The sequence below is a fragment of the Rattus norvegicus genome, chromosome 14 (assembly GCF_021556685.1).
Source record: "Rattus norvegicus strain SHRSP/BbbUtx chromosome 14, alternate assembly SHRSP_T2T, whole genome shotgun sequence".
In the NCBI taxonomy this organism is placed as follows: domain Eukaryota; kingdom Metazoa; phylum Chordata; class Mammalia; order Rodentia; family Muridae; genus Rattus; species Rattus norvegicus.
Genome location: NC_141547.1, coordinates 19680987 through 19699019, shown reverse-complemented (window position 1 = coordinate 19699019; position 18033 = coordinate 19680987). Strand labels below are relative to the sequence as shown.

Sequence of the window (18033 nt, the reverse complement as noted above, 5' to 3'; positions counted from 1 at the left end):
GGCCATGTTACTAGAGAACACGCTGTTCAGAACATCCCCATGGTTGGCTTAGAAGGTCATGAAAATGGACAACAGGTTGTGCAAAACAATCTGCAAGCCAGCAACTATGCTGGAGTTCCAGATGCTACATTTCCCACTAGCAACGCTCCAGCAGGTCAGGGGAAATGTGGTGGCCCAAAGACCAATGTTTCCTATGATTCCATAATTTTAAAGAGGTGGTTACAAGGTCACATGAGCTAACCCTTCACGAGTTGTTAGTATACTCTATCACCTGGTGGGTCTAACAGATTTAAGCTATTGGAGAATGAAGTCTAACATTCAGCAAAAGGGGATTTTCTCCCAAATGAGCAGATTGCATTAGATATGGTTACCTCCCTTTAGCACCTGGATTTATTTTAAACATAAAATTGTGTAAAATGCTATGATCTCTAAATGTAAATTTAAATTGGATTAGGCAAATTTTCTGTAATTACCCTCATTTTTAGGCTAGTGTACATTGTATCCATTCATCTTGTTTTGGATAATGAAAATAGCAAGTGTTTTTAGAACCTAAAATATATTTATTATGCTTAAAAGTCCAGCTGTCATGAGCTACAGAAAAAAATGTGTACAGTAATCCCCATGTTATCCATTTCAGTGACTCAAATGGGTATGCATAGTACCTTTAAATAAAATTATGCCTCTAGGAATGAAATATAAAATGAAAGTTAATAATGTGTCTTTCCCTGATTTTTTTTTTCATCTCCCACAACCAGTCTTTCTGCTGTTTCAAAGCATTTTTCCCATTCTCAAAATCCTTCCCACAAAATAAATGTCTTCACAAATAAAACAACCCATGTTGTTAATATGTCAGTTCTAATGCATAATTCTAGCCATGTGGAAGCTCTAAGCTCAACAACATGAATATATCACTAATAAAAATTTAGCTTGTAACACTTGGGCTCTTTATAAAAGGTATTTTCTCAAATTCTTCTGGGATAAGGCTTGAGAATGAAATATTATAAATACCCCACACACACATAATGAGGATATGCATCTACATATGAACCCTCAACCCTGTCAGCTCCAACCTGTTGGACAGTACTTGGGTCACAGTGCCGTGGGTGGAGTTGCCAAGGTGAAAGCTGTGACTATCACTTCTTTGTTTCAGTAAACATTATCAATCCATCTTATCTTCTGTCAATCTTACTGTCCCTTTACTAGGAATCAGAGAACAGTATTTAAGAAAGGATGTGTTCTATGAAAGTTCTCTTTCTTCTCGAATTTTCAACCGTAGCTACCAAAACTGAATATTTGGCAAAAGTAAGCTGAAGCAACAGTTGATTGTTCCAAAGGAGAATCTCCCACCAAGGTGAGTACTTGTTCATAAATATATAAGGTTTTATGACTTCACAGTTCTGAGTTTTGCCCTTAGTATGAAGCATATCATTCTTGTGACTTTTAAGAGAAAGAGCCACAAGGACAAAGCATTTTAGGTGGTAGAGCACACTGAACTTTAATAAGTAATGAGGGAGAAGGGATATGAAGACCTGGCACACTGCACAATGTGCACCCAACTTTTGCAATCTGTTGATTTCCCAGCTGATGTATTTTGATGGTCTCTACAGTAAAACATGAGTAGACGTCCTTTGAAGATAGCCATAAATGTAGATTGGCATTGCTGCCTTTCCTGTTTGAGTTACATTTATTACATATTCTTGAGCTAATTTTAAGACAGCACATTAGCAGTGTACAGAGAGGATAACAGCTGCTGCATCTGTAAACAACTCTTCCTATACTTAAAGAGGGCACAAAGACCCCAAGACCCCTTGTCAACATAATATTCATAGTTGAGCTTTGCATTCCCAGAATCATTTCCACAATACTAGGATACGTTGTAGAGTTATTGTCAGTTTAAAAGTCCAAACTTTGACAGCCAATTCACATGCTGATTAGCCACAATTGGCTTTTGAGAATCACTTGAAAGGAAGGCTTATGAAAGCAGTAATCATTCAGTAGACTGATATGAGTAATGAAAGTGGTGATGATAATACCTCAATAATTTTACCAAAATATTATTTTCACAATAACCTATCCACACTGGCAATACCTAGGCTGCATGCACACATGGTTATCTTCTCTAAAAATCCTGTGCCTCACTAAATGTGGTAGCAGCATTTGTTCGTCATGTTACCTGACCACAGTCAGAATTCCTTCCAAGTTTTCATTTTAAACTAAGGAACATGCTGTTGACTGACTTGACTAACTGTGGTCAATCACTGACCTTCTTTCAGGAGCAACATTAAGAAATGAAAAGGGAAACTTTCATCTTGGGCCTGTTGGCTCTTCTTTCATATTTTACGGTAAGTTCCCCCCAGTAGCCAATATCCTTGATTCACTTATTGTCAAAACTTCAAAAGACTTCTTGTATTTTTGTTCTTGTTTTTTGTTTGTTTGTCTGTCTTGTTTTTTTTACTAGCAATAGCCTTTATCACTTAAAACATGGTGTTAGGCTCCTGCTCACTATAGACTTGCTTTGATTTATCTTTCTGTTTCATGCATGTTTACAAATTGTGAGGCCAGTGACTATCAAAGAAGGAAAGAGCTGAGCATAAATAAGCAAGATAGGCCGAGTAGATTTGGAAGGAGCTCTCTAGCACTTACCTAGAAATACCTCCTTTTTATTTTTAAATAGTGCAAGTCATGTTTTCTGGGTGTTTTGAGACTAGGATAATGGTAATATAGATAACTGAACTTACATAATAAATTTCCTGAAAGGGTAGCATGCAGTACTTATACAAGTTAATGATTATCTCAATAGTTTGTAACATGAATAGTTATAAGTAAAATTAAAGGGCCTCTCTGATACCTGAAAATATGCTGGTTATAGTTGAAGCATTCCTATTAATTTACTTAATTGAAAAATAGGAACAAAAATCATTCACTTAGTACGTGAAGTGCTTGACTGAAGGGACTTTCTCCTCAGCACTATCATTCACTTAATAAACAATGTTAATTCAAACTTTTGAAGCTTGGGTTAAACTCTGCAAAAAAAAAAAAAACTAAAAACATATACTGTAGAATGATTGGAAGGTCATAATAAGAACACAACCAAACAAATCAGCAGAATTATACAAATCAGAGAACAGTGCCCTGAGTTTATGTTGTCATGAGCATGGTAGAGAAGAGAAGACAGAATCTGAAGGCTGAGAGTTTGTTTGGCATCTTACGACTATTGACCAATACAGTATACTGAGCCTAGGGCTGTAACAGAAACACTATTGTTGACTTTAAAATGGAGCTCTTTATTGAGTCTTTACTTCATATTATCCACCTAAGAGAAATATTCCAGTATCCATCTACATTACACAATTGACACACAAAGGTCGTGGCAGTCTAGTCATATGAGCAAAGTAGCATTAGGTTTTGAAACTTACTGTGACATTTATATGGCTGTACAAATGTTTTATCTGGATTAGGACATCTCTCTCAGAAACACTTGCTTGACTGTTAAAAATATACATCTCTGAACCCTATCTCAGACCTGAGAGACTAAGCCTCACAATGAAGCAAGATTGCATAAATTTCTTATGTATGCTGGAATCTGAAACTACTTGAATAAATTTTCTCAAAATTAAGTCCTTATACAGTCATAGCTTCATAAGACAAATAAAGAGACCTCTTAATATAACTCAACTAAAAGTAATACATCATATGAAAAAAATCTAAATGAATGATTGCCAGATTTATTCTGCTGAACTAAACTACATTTGGTAGCAATGCCTCAAATATAAGTTGCATTAGTAAATCTTATCTGAGCTTCCAAAATGTTAATAGAATGCAAATCAAATTCCCACAGACAAGTAAATGGGCAGCTAAGACACACTGAAGGAGAGTGTCCCTACAGTGCCTTCCAGATGTCTAAAAAGGAGATGGTGGCACTGTCCTCTCTCACCAACTCTCTGTCCCATGTTGTAGACAACTTCTAGGAAGCCTTGCATGGAGCATCAGTTTTGAGAAGTCTTCATAGCTGTATATCTTTGATTATTTTGATTTTAACGAAGTGACAGGTTTCCTTAAAGCACTGTCACTGTGTACTTTAACTCTGCAAACCCAAGCTACAGGCAAGTGCTTCTTAAAACTATGTTTTTCTAGTCTGAAAGATTATAGAACACTGTTACCTAAAAAGTAAATGGTTCAATGTATTTAAAAGTATCAACTTAGAAAATAACTTTTTCATATAACAATAAAATATTCTTTGATACATAAAAATCTCTAAACATAACTTTTAAAATCACACTAGCAGCAATCTCTTGTATTCATTGCTTCAGGAGAAAGTTCTCAGACGTCTATGCTTGTTAAGCTAAATCTTTTCCCTGTGAAGAAAAGCTGTTAGCTGAAAGTCATAAGCTAAAAATCTTAATTCTTAGCATGATAAAAGAGTGTAATTAAACTTAGCATTTAGAACATTTAAATATCAGCGGTTATGTTTATAAGACACGATTTATCCAGTTCATATTTGTATATTTGCATTGTACCATGGATACATAGGGTCATTGTAAACCTCACCAAAAAAAAAAATCTTAGCAAGCTGGGTATTTTAAATGCTATAATAGATGGTACAGAGCTGGACCAGAACTAGCCTAAATCAGATAAGAGAATGAGTGACTGAATCACTATGGAACTGGCTCCTGAAGTTAACCAACAGCTTACAGATTCCTATCTGCTACAATGTGAGAAACAGAGGAACCGATATGTGATCCAGAGGCAGAGTAAAAGCCTGACATAAAGGTGCAGACCACGAAGATTAACGAGGGGTCTGTCCCCACTGTGCTCGGGAGATGGACAGTGGCTACACACATACCCAGATCCTCCATCTCTAGCACAGAGAACGCAGTTTGCAGCACTCTCTAACCACTAATATGCTGACCATTTCTCGTCCCAAGAACAAGAAATAGAAGCCTGAAAAAATAAACATGGAACTATAATTAAACAGAATATAGAATGAGCTATGCTTAAAAATGAATAAATAGAACCAGCAGGGTGGTGGCGGTGGCGCAGGATTTTAACCCCAGCACTCAGGAGGCAGAGGTGATGGATCTCCAGGAGTTCAAGGCCAGCCTGGTCTACAGAATGAGTTCTAGGGCAGTCAAGGCTTCACAGAGAAACCCTATCTTGAAAAAAATAAAAAAAACAAAAACAAAAAACAAACCGACTTCTGGGTCAGAGAGAGGGGAAGAGAGGTGACAGAACAAAGTGATTTGCTTTTGGACAGGGAGAGATTGAGGGGACAACGTGTAGCTTTGAAATAGAGGGCCCCAGTTTAGATGGCGGATCCACCAGAATTCGCCACCGGAGGATTTAACTTAGAATGGCTTATATTAGGATGCTAGCTGCTGTGGCTAGCGATTGAGTTATCTGATGATTCTAAACTAAGAATGTGTGCTGGTTTGCTCTCATGAGGTGACTCTACTGGCTTCCAGAGAAAGGTTGCTTGTCATACGTCCAGGAAGAAAGAAAACAAACAAACAAACAGCAAAAAGTAACAAACACAAAAGGCAGAGGCAGAACCACTGTCATCAGCGGGCAACAAAGCGGAGCTTTCTTTAAGGTCCTGTAGGGAGGAGTACACAGCAGTAGCACTTCCTGGCAAGGAGTCCCAAAGGACGGTCGCCCAGAAGGAATGTGTGACTTTGAATATTTTCAGATGACGTTTAGTGCATTCGGAAACTTGAAATGTTCATGTTCCATAAAATATCCTTACTTTCTTAGCAAAAAGATATGAATCACAGCAGGTACTAGACCGCCAACTGAGAACGTTCCTATCACAGCAGGTACTAGGCCGCCAACTGAGAACGTTCCTATCACAGCAGGTACTAGGCTGCCAACTGAGAACGTTCCTATCACAGCAGGTACTAGACCACTAACTAAGAATGTTCCTATCACAGCAGGTACTAGGCCGCTAACTGAGAACGTTCCTATCACAGCAGGTACTAGGCCGCCAACTGAGAACGTTCCTATAGACTCTGTTACACTGGAACTCTGAGGGAAAAACACCAAAGTCTTTATTAAATGTATATAAAAGTACCCTTGGTGGGGGCATATTTCTTTGTGGGTTCCTATATTCTCAAAGTTATATGACAGCATATGGGACGTGCTGTTGGATGTGGGTGTTTTTATGTGTGTTACAGGTTACATATAACACCAGACTGACCTTGAATGCTATGTAACAAATGACCTTAAATCCTGACCTTGTCTCTAGATCTGAAATGCTGAGATATAGGTCATGGACTTCATACACAACCAGTGTTTGTTGTTTGTTTGTGGTTTGTTTCTTTATTTCTTTATTTTGAAGTATTTTTAAGATTTTTGTGATTATAACATACTCTCATTTCCCCCTTCTATTTTCTTCCTCCCAACTCTTTCATATGTATTCATTAGTACATAAATATATGCTGCTCATTCTGTAATACTTGGATCTACAGTTGTTAAGATTGACCATTTGTATTGGATATCCAACGAGTGTGAATTCTATGGGAAAACCATTTTTACTGTTCTCAGCATTACTTACAGTTGCCTGGAGTTCTTTGACCTGTATTGAATAGTTTTTTTTTTTTTTTAGTTTATTTATTTTGAGACAGGTTCCTTTCAAATTATCCAGGGTTAACTTTAATTCCCTTAGGGTCCAGACTTTCACTTAACTCTTTATGATCCTCCACCCTCAGGGCTGAAATTATAAGCATGATCTACCACACTTGATTCCTAACATTTTATTTTTAAAATATTTTATCATTTTATTTATTCTTCATTAGAATTAAATTCATGAGCCTATCCATGTTGAACAAGAACTCTACCAATAAGGCATTATGTTATAGTTTTTGGACCTGGGTTTTTCTAATTAATTTGACTATAAATGTATACTTACCATCCATTAAAAGGATGATAATATGCATTTGTAAAAGAAACTAAAAAAATAAATTAATTAAATAAATCCCTTAGAATTCCCTTAGAATTCTGAACTATAGTAATTATACATACTTAAATAACTTGGACCATACAATACATCTCAAGATTCTGTGAATTCAATACGAGCTAATAAAAATATTTTATATAGGGCCTGGAGAGATGGCTCAGAGGTTAAGAGCTCTGCCTGCTCTTCTAGAGGTCCTGAGTTAAATTCCAAGCAACCACATGGTGGCTCACAACCATCTATAATGAATTCTGATGCCCTCTTTTAGCATGCAGGTGTACATACAGATAGAGCATTCATAATTAAAAATAAATCTTTAAAAAATTATTTTATATAAAAAACTCTATGAACTTACAAAACTCTGACAACCATTCAAAGTCCCTGAAGATTTTGTGCAAGGCTACAAGAATGGTTCCGTTGGGCTCTTAGATAATCCTGATACTGATGCTATTGGCAACATAAAATCTTGAGTATACAGTTCCTGAAATCCCAAATAAGATTGAGAAAAGGAAGGATTTCCTAAGGGTTCGTAAAAATGTTCCCCTAAAATCTCTCTGGTGAGAAAGGAACTGGAACTTTGAAACAAAGTAAGGGAAGTACCTGGTTGTCACTGACTCATGCAATTCACTGACCCCAGAACACTTACTGATCACCCACTACTCATCAGATGTGTAACAACTGTTACCAATGGCAGAAAGACATACAGTTAAACACCTCATAAAGCATGGGAAAACAGACCATAAACTACATCTGCAATCCAGGAGGGGAATGTGGAGTGTTTACAAGATGTGATGGGACACATTTGCCATTGTACATGAGGTTGACAAATATTAAATGGACATGTGATTAAAGATATGATGTAGGAAAAGAGAAAAGGCATGCAGTACACATCCTTAGAAATGTAACCTCATCTAGAGCACCTTCGGTTTCAACCAGAATACTTAGTGAGAGAAACGGAGACAGAAACTTCTAAAATATTTGAATAGCATTTATTTACTTAATCCCAGTTTTTAGGCACACCAGGAGCACAGAAAAGAATAGATAAGCACAACCTCTGATTTCAGGGAGCTGATGGCCTCTTTGAAGACACTAATGGATTGTAACAGCAGCCAGGGCCAGAGTTGATAAAATTCTAAAACTAGGTAGGCTGTCCTCCCACTAGTAACTGGTCATCTGGGCCAATGAAGCTCAAAATGAACACAGCTCTGTTACCATGAAACTTTACCAAAACAAGCAAGTCAGAACTGGCCCGCACCTTAGTCTTGTCAATTCCAGGCCTACAGAAACTCATAATAAGGTAATGAGGAACTCAAAAAACCAATACTTTGCTGAAAAGGAACCATTGACTTCACTCATCATTAGAGTTTGCAAATGTGAGATTTAGGTCATTAGACAATATGCATTGCCAAACAGTGTGCTGGATACTGAATGTCATTAGCTCTCCTAAGATACTGTTACAGCCTGTTTTATAAGTGAGAAAGCAAAAACACAGAGATTAAATAACTTACCCCAATTCTCATAATCTGTCAAGCATAAAGTAAGATTTTAACTTGTTTTTACTTACCCACATATGTCCTGTCTCTCAATACATAGAACTAACTATAATCACCCCTATTCTAAGAGCAATCCCTCAAGTACTGCAAAAATAACATTACACACACACATAAATTTTCATCCTGCAGTTATGCACTCTATATAGCCTATAAGCTGCAAGGTTCCCCTTTCTCTATTGGCTATTTCCATTAGCACATGCATGTATGATAACATCACCTTGATGTCTGACTGGTTCTCCACTAGTCTTACACTCTTCTACAAACTGTTATAGACTTTCCGGAAAGAACTACATCTTCACTTATTCTATTGCTTTCTCCTAAATCTTTCCCAGGCTGACTTTGCTCACACAATTTGGATTAAACCACTCTTATCAAACAGTTGATTGTCATTTTTCATGGTAATGATAGCTAATGGTATTTAATATGATCATTGTCTCCTATGTGATGCGAGTTCTTCAGTTTTACTCCATTCTTCTGCCTGTTTGTTTTTTGTCTACATGAATGAACATTTCTTTTTTCTGCTAGTCCAGATATATCTCCTCTTTATGAAATTTAAATGTCAAGAGTAGCCAGGTCACTGTCCCTACATCATTTTCTTCTCTATCTTTAACCACAAATCTAGTTACATATGTCAAAAAGTCTTGTAATCATCCTTCACTCTATCCCTTTCCAGACCCACTACTTCAGAACATGCTATCTTCAACCCATGACGTAATGCTAACCGTGTCTGACCACCCTGCTGTTACAGATCTGAACCAAACGCCATAATTCCTCACCTATTCTGCAACCATATCTGATTTAGTGCTTTCAATCCTGCTCCCTTCTGTAATTTCTTTTTACAACAAAAGTTCTTTTAACAACATACATTTTACTGAATCACTAATTTGCCTGAGATCTTCTAATGGACTTCTAGTACTTTAAGTAATGCAGAAAGCCCTTACCCCTACAAAGAGATGGTTCTATGGTCTTCCCAACTGACCTTAACTCTCATACTTCATTACTGACCAACTCAAGTTTGTTCACAGTAGACGCTTCAGTGACTCCTGGATTTACATCCCCAGTACCACTTTAGTGTCTTTGGCTCATAACCTCTGTCTGAGGCTCTCTTTCTCAGTACCAATCTGCATTTGCTCCTGACCTTTACTTATTCCAGGTTCCCTATTCAGAGTCCTTGTTATCACACCTGCCTCACTACTCACTGTCTTCATACCATGTCATCATTTTCACAGCATTATTTACATATTATAATTCATGTTTACTTTAACTTTCCCCTCTATAATAAGATTGCCATGAATAAAAGAACTCTGTTTCACTGACAGATAGATAGATGTCTGAGAGTTGCAATAGGACTCCAGCAAATACTGGAAAGAAAGGAGAGAAAAACGAAAGAAAGCTAAGGAAATTCAGGTTTCTCTAGTCCCTGCACTTGAGCTCATACACTGTGAGATGATCTCTCCTCTAAATATATAACATTTGACTATGAGTCTTAGGATCAAGAAAAGATAATATTCACCCAAAAAGATATATCATGGTGCTATATCTGTTGCTAACAACCAACCCCAGATATAGCATGTTGATCTACTAAGTCAGCATTCAAGAAAAAACATTTAAAATTAATTCTGAAATATAATTTATGTATTAAAATCAAGTCAGTTACAAATATAAGATACTTTGAAAATGATACAAAAATATCAAAATAATGAAGGTAGGTGAAGTTAGGAATTCAGTTTGTTTAGGGACATTAAAATATGAATATCACTTTATCTTATGCAAAATACTACAGATTTTATTAAAATTATGCTCAATAATTTGTTTTACTTAGTGAGTATATAACATACTATTCATATTATATTTAAAATATATATTTTGTGAATATTTCTGAAAAAGGCAGATTTTGAGAGGAAATATTCTTCATTAGCTGCTACTTAGTCAGTTGACTAATTCTGAATTTAACTCTTTGTGTAAGCCACACATAGGGAGAAACATTTTCTCATATTTAAGATCTTCTTAAAGGTGATTAAAACCAGAATTTTCAAATACACTTCAGAAAAGTTTGAAATTTGCCCCACTAATCTGTCACTAAAGTATTGTCATTATTTTCCCCATGTCAATGCCTTTCAGCTCTAAGAGTTTACCAGGTATAGTTATGTATCAAAATAGAAAATGAAAAGTATAAATGCCATTGTCAAAGACTTCTCAAATGAGTTTGTTGCTCTTTTAAGGCTTAAGAATTTATTTTATTGTGAAAATACAGGATATGTTCACTTCAGAGAAATTTAAAATTTGCTTTAGAAAGTTCACAATTAAACTTTGAATTGATTCAACCTGGTAACTGGATGAATATCCCTTAAGGATAAACATTCAGTGGTATGCATATTCTTATATTCCGTATCTCCGTATCTCAATGCACAGCATTTAAGATCCCTCATCCTCTCTCATGAACTCATACAAAGATTGATTACCCAAGAGCTCTTGTAATGATCTGACCTAGAAACTACTTGTAGTAACTTCTCAGATTTAGTGAGAAAATATTCTAAGCATCAGTAACTAGCTTTTGTGGTTTATGCCTAATTAAAGGTTAAAATAATGTTAGATAATAGAAAATTCTATACTAAATGATTAAACAATTTAAACAATTCCATTTACAACTATTCCCTTAAAGTTATTTTAAACAAATGCATTCATTCTTCATTCATTAGTTTTGAGCTCCTACCACATATCCATCATTACTCTACATATTTTAATCACAATAATAAACTCGATAAAAATCTCAGTCCTCAAGGGCACACCATATTGAATCATTTTTAAGAAACTATCAAATTTTGAGGTTCCAGAGAAGGTATAGTTGTATTTGAATGTAGACAGATATATAATAGTAATAGAAGTGGCAGTCAAAGCTCCACTTAACAGAACTAACTGTATAATCAAAAGTAAGCTAGTATCTTACTCAGCAATCAAGTGTAACACCTACAATATTAGGACTGTTCTCTCATAAACGATTTTTAAAAACTCAAATATTCAACTTTTATTGTATTCTAATAAGCCTATCCTTTCAGGGGTATAGTAATTAAAGAATGGGTTTATTTAATATCTGGGCTATTAAGTGGAGGCCCACCCTTGATATCCCCTGAACTTCAAGTCTCTGGGAGACTAGTCTATTCCTCTCCCACTGAGGCCAGACAAAGCAGCGCAGCTAGAATATACCCCACAGACAGGTAACAGCCTTTGGGACAGCTGTAACCCTACTCCCACTCCACCCCAACCTCCCTCCAGATGTTTAGGACCCACATGAAGATCAAGATGCATATCTGCTACTTATATGCAGAGAGGCCTAGGTCCAGCCTGCATATGTTCTTTGGTTGGTGGTTCAGTCTCTGAGAGCCCCAAGGGTCCAGGCTAGCCAACTCTGCTGGTCTTCCTGTGGATTTCCTGCAATCCTTCCTTTTACTCTTCCATAAGAGTCCCCAAGCTCTACTCACTATTTAGCTATGGGTGTCTGCATCTGTCTGAGTCAGCTGCTGGGTGGAGCTTCTGAGGACAGTCATGCTAGACTCTTCTCTGCAAGCATAACTGAATATCATTAATAGTGATATTAATTCCGGTAGTTTCTATGGGATGGGTCTCAAGTTGGGCCAGTTATTGGTTGACCACTCCGTCAGTCTCTATCTGCCTTGCTTGTATTGTAATCTGTAAGACTGTATCTCTTACATGATTTTAGGGTAATGTGAGGAAAGGTTCATATCTTCTTTTCTCTTTTTCCTGGATACTAGAAATATATCTTATTTATACCCACTTTGTTATAAATGGTATAAATGTAATAAAAACACATTCACTCAAAAATTAAAACCCTGATTTCATCTGAATTTTTGCAATGGTTTGATAAATAGTATTTCCAGATCGTCCCACTGGAATGTTTGTTTTCATTTGAAATGATTTCCAACCATGCTTTTTTATTTAAAGCAATTTGCTGGTATTTTTATTGAGGGTTCTTGCATCCGTATTCGCCAAGTTGTGGTGTTCTTTACTGGGTTCTGTCTCAGCATATACTTCCCTCACAGAATGACTTTAAACAAATTTACTCCTTTTCAATGTTTTTGGAATAATTTATGAAGAATTGACATTATTTATTCCTTAAAATTTTTGAGAGAAACAGTAAGCCATCAGGCACTAGATTTATTTTTATTAGAAGATTTCTGTTAGTATGAGTTTCTAGTGACACTTCATCTCTATGGTATAAGTTGTAATGTTTTCTTCCTCTCTGACTTTTGTTCACTGGGGGCTTCTCACTTTCTTCTCAATGAGTGTAGTTAACAGTGTGTCAACCTTGTTTACAGTCACAGAAACAACCTTCGGTTTCATTGACCAGGTTGGGTTTATGGCTACCCTCATGTTTATGTATCGCCTTCTACTAATGGGTTCAGTATCCTCTTGCATTTCTTGGTCCTTTCTTGGTGTGCCTTGGTGTGATACACATCATTATAAAGTCTGATTAGCTTGTGGTTTCTATTTTCACTTTTTTCAAGAAACATTTCTCTTTTGATTTCTTCTATAAATTATCACATGGTAAATAGCATATTAAGTCTTGGCGAATCTGTGAAAGTTTTGAAGATATTTTTATTGATTAGTCCTGTGTATGCAAGTAATATTGGACAGACTGCAGGTTGCATTCATGTATTTATATACAGATGTATCTGTGTGTGAGGGGTGTGTGTGTGTGTGTGTGTGTGTGTGTGTGTGTGAGAGAGAGAGAGAGAGAGAGAGAGAGAGACAGAGAGACAGAGAGACAGAGACAGAGACAGAGACAGAGACAGAGAGGGAAAGAGAGAGAGAGAGGGAAAGAGACAACAATTAATGGGAAAAAAGTTTATGAATTTGAAAGAGAGAAAGGAAGTACATTTTGGAAGGCATTTGGAGGGAAGAAAAGAAAGAGCAAAATGACATAATTGCCATCTCAAAAAAATAAATTTTAAGATATATGTAATTACTATGTGTTGGTTTTGAATAAAATAAAATAATGACAAAACATAGTTATATATAATAAAATAATAAGTTTTAATGTTCTACAGCACAGCAGTGACTATATTTTATAAAAACCATATATGTATTTTATGAGGTGCTCAAAGTCTCCAAACACAAAATTATAATAAGAAATATACACATAATTACTGTCATTTGGTCAATGCATGTACTGATATTGCCTATATTTCACAAATATATACCATATAAATGCAAATATATATACTGAGTTCAGCAAAATATCCTTAAATATTTAATACGAAATGTTAACTATCCTTAGTTGATCATTATATGTTGTATACTTGTATAGAATTATACTTTATCCCTCTAACTTATACAATAGAAATAATAATTAATACAAACATAGCCATATGTGCTAAGGTTTGAAATTCAAATGATGGAATTTAAAAGTTTCTTTTTCTTTTTATTTCCACAGCCTGGAGAAAGTCATCACTTCCAGCCAAAACCACATCCATACCAAAGGCTACAGCAACCCATTTACCACAGACGACATTCACAAGTCTTTTCTATTTACCCAAGATATGGTCAATATCCACGTTATTTCTATGTTTCACAGAAACAGCAAGCTCAAAAACCTCAAATTTTACCAATTCAAACTCCATGGCAACGCGTCTGCCCTCCAGGATATACTGCGAGGCTGCTCCATTACCATTATTCTATGTTTCTATGCATTCCTAATAAACAGTTAACCTCTGACAAAATAGAAACAAAAGTCACTACACCAGCACAGACCACCAAGCCTACCACAGATTCAACCACACCAGCACCGACCAACAAGCCTACCACAGATTCAACCACACCAGCACCAACCACCAAGCCTACCACAGATTCAACCACACCAGCACCGACCACCAAGCCTACCACAGATTCAACCACACCAGCACCGACCACCAAGCCTACCACAGATTCAACCACACCAGCACCGACCAACAAGCCTACCACAGATTCAACCACACCAGCACCGACCACCAAGCCTACCACAGATTCAACCACACCAGCACCGACCAACAAGCCTACCACAGATTCAACCACACCAGCACCGACCACCAAGCCTACCACAGATTCAACCACACCAGCACCGACCACCAAGCCTACCACAGATTCAACCACACCAGCACCGACCACCAAGCCTACCACAGATTCAACCACACCAGCACCGACCACAAAAATACCTACTACACCTAAGCCTAGCACCTCAACAGCCATACCTACATCAACTAACTCTGCTAACAGCTCTTCCTCTACTACTACATCAAGTACCACCATCCAAACTACAACTCTGTCACCTTTTCAACAGATGCTTCAGTGGCTTCAGATGTACTTTGGTTAAAGTAGGATGGGATGGGATGGTCTCCAAACTGTCAGAACAGTTTTATCTCTTAGGATAAATAAGCCTCAATGATGATTTTAAAGAAATCAACCTGATCTTACTAGAAAATCAAACAAATAAAAACAATTTGAGCAATGAAATGCATCTCTTTTTGTCCTGATGACTACCATGTTATCCTGTGTTTTACCATCTACCACCAACTGCTAAATGGGCTTCCTAGAAGAAATCAGGGAGCCTTTGATTGAAAATACCTGTCTATATACACAGATGTTTACATATATATCTATTGTAAGTTGCATGAGTTTAACTAAAAACAAAAAAATACAAGAGCTATTAAGGCATTCAATCTTGTTCCAATGAAGCTGGTAAGGTACCTAGGCATGGTGGGGCAAAGGGAATATAAAAGTAAATAAATTAAATTAAGTAAAATAAGCAGAGAGACCCATCTTCCCTGCTTGCTGAGTCCTCTGGAGAAAGCAGAGCTGCCCTGAGCAGACTGCTATACCAGAGTGACCTCCATTCTTCCCACACTTCTCTGCTCACTTTCATCACATACATGGATCCTGAGCCATCCAGGTAACCTTCCCTTTCCCACCCATCTTCCCTACTTGCTGACTCTTCTAATCATGCCACGCTGTTCTGAGCAGCCTGCTATACCCAAGTGGACCCCCAATCTCCTGTGACCTCTCTGCCCACCTCCATCAGACCTAGGGCTCATGAACCATACAGACCTGCAAATACAGAACCATACAGCCCGAGAATACCTGTCATAAGTCTGCCACACCATAACCATAGAGGCCAATGCCTCTCCCAATACCTACTACAACAGGAACATCCAGGAATCAAAGCCATCCAGATGGCTAAAGGTCCTCAAAAGATCACAATCAAAAATCAGGGCAATATGACAGCTGCAGAACACAGCTACCCTACTATAACACGCCCAGGATATCCTTTTTTCTCTCTTTTTTTTATTGGATACTTTTTATTTACATTTCAAATGTTATCCCCTTTCCCAGTTTTCCATCCATAAACCCCCTAACCTCCTATTCCATACCCCCTTCCCCTGCCTCTACGAGGGTGTTCCCCCACTCATCTACCCACCCCTTCCCACCTCCCCTCCCTGACATTTCCCTATAACTGGGGGTTCTAGCCTTGGCAGGACCAAGGACTTCTCCTCCCATTGATGCCCAACAGGCCATCCTCTGCTACATATGCAGCCGGAACCATGAGTCTATCCATGTGTACCCTATGGGATAGTGGTTTAGTACCTGGTTGATCCGTATTGTTGTTCTTATGAAGTTGCAAAGCCTTCAGAGATAAGAAAAGAATAAGTATTGGGCCCTAGTGGTGGTCTCACCTGTGAGCTTGGGTGTGTCAACACTCCAGGGGGACATAGTCCTACCTGAGGACTCAGGTATACCACTCCTGGGCATATGCCCAAAAGATGCTCCAACATATAACAAGGACACATGCTCCACTAGGTTCATAGCAGCCTTAATTGTAATAGCCAGAAGCTGAAAACAACCCACATGTCCCTCAACAGAGGAATGGATACAGAAAATGTGGTACATTTACACAATGGAGTACTACTCAGCTATTAAAAACAATGACTTCATGAAATTCACAATCAAATGGGTTGACCTAGAGAATATCATCCTGAGTGAGGGAACCCAGGCACAAAGGAACACACATGGTATGCACTCACTGGTAAGTGGATATTATTCCAAAAGTTTGGAATACCTAAGGAAAAATTCACAGATCATAGGAAACCCAAGAAGAAGAAAGACCAAAATGTGGATGCTTCAGTCCTTCTTACAAAATATTCATGGGAGGAAATTCAGGAACAAAGAGAGATACCAAGAAGTGCTTGCTGACAGGAACCTGATATGGATGTCTCCTGAGAGGTTCTGCCAGAGCCCTACTAATACAGATGAGGATGGTTGCAGCTAATCATTGGACTGAATGAGGGTACCCCAATGGAGGAGTTAGAGAAAAGACTGAAGGAACTAAAGGGGTTTGCAACACCATAGGAAGTACAACAATATCAACCAACCAAACCCCACCAGAGCTCCCAGTGACTAAACCACCAACCAATGAGTACACATGGAGTGACCCATGACTCCAGCCACATATGTAGCAGAGGATGGCATTGTCCGGCATCGATGGGAGGAGAAGCCCTTGGTCATATGAAGGCTCATTTCCTCACTGTAAGGGAATGCCAGCATTTTAAGGTTGGAGTGGGTGAGTGGGAATGGGAGAATCCTCATAGAAGCAGGGGGAGAGGTAATGGGATATGTAAGAGGGGGAAAGGGAATAAAATTTGAAATGTAAATACATAAAATATCCAAGAAAAATAAAATAATAATAAAAATTTAAGTAAATTATATAAATGAAAATAAAGGAAATTCTACAATATACATTTACTTAAGTATAAAAGTACATAAATATGCAAATAACTACAAATAAGTAGAAAATGTGATATATGTTTACAACTTTAATGGTGATGTCTTAATAACATAGAATTTATAACTATAACACATGAGAGAAGCAGAGACAGTGAGGTAAAAATTTGTATAATTTAAAAATAAAACACGCTCTTGCCTCTTGCTCTTGCCCTCTTCCCCTCTTCTCCTTTGTCCCTTCTCTCCCCATTCCCTTGCTCCCTTCCCTCCACATGCTCATGGCCAGCTTTTACTCCTCTCCTCTTCTATTCTTCTTCTCTCATTAAATCTTTCCATGTGGAAAAAAATAAAATAAAATAAAACACGTCTTTCTAAATGCTGAGGAGATGATGTGGCAGTAATAATGCCTGAGTATGAAACAGAAATAAGAAAATGTCGGAGAGAGGATAACACCTTTCTGTCTTACCCACAATGTCCATCTCAGGACTTTAGGCAGCATAATGGGGAGAAAGAAAATGAGCATTTGAGGGCAAAGGGAAATGAACACAGTCTGACTTTTCCCCAGATAGTAAACCTACCACATATCCAATACCACAGTATCATTATTTAGAGTAAGTTTCTAGACCTACTCTGGCTCTAAGCCATTACCCACAGCTACAGGGTTTAGACCTGTGTAGTGAACTTGATCTCTAATAAATTGTAATACTACAGCTAAACTAACTTCAGTGTCCCTGGGTTCCCAAAAAAAAGGGCTTAGCAGCA

General features: G+C 37.5%; 1 protein-coding gene and 1 long non-coding RNA gene across 3 annotated transcripts in view; one reads left to right on the top strand and one right to left on the bottom strand.

Annotated features, from left to right (window-relative positions):
- The window catches only part of LOC148001262 (uncharacterized), a 206613-nt gene that overhangs the window by 58133 nt on the left and 130447 nt on the right, over positions 1–18033 (bottom strand). The gene's annotated exons all lie outside the window — the stretch shown is intronic.
- Oprpn (opiorphin prepropeptide) lies at positions 1199–15297 on the top strand. Of its 2 annotated transcripts, NM_133513.2 has the most exon segments (4): positions 1247–1351; positions 2274–2342; positions 13955–14508; positions 14548–15297. In NM_133513.2, coding segments are annotated over 3 exon segments (930 nt in total). In that variant the 5' UTR covers positions 1247–1351; positions 2274–2288; the 3' UTR covers positions 14870–15297.

Bases quoted from the DNA above. Each gene is read 5' to 3' on its own strand.
- Oprpn (XM_087584274.1), top strand. From the start codon at position 2,289: ATGAAAAGGGAAACTTTCATCTTGGGCCTGTTGGCTCTTCTTTCATAT. The intron at 2,343-13,954 runs GTAAGTTCCCCC...TTATTTCCACAG, and splicing joins CTCTTCTTTCATATTTTACG to CCTGGAGAAAGTCATCACTT.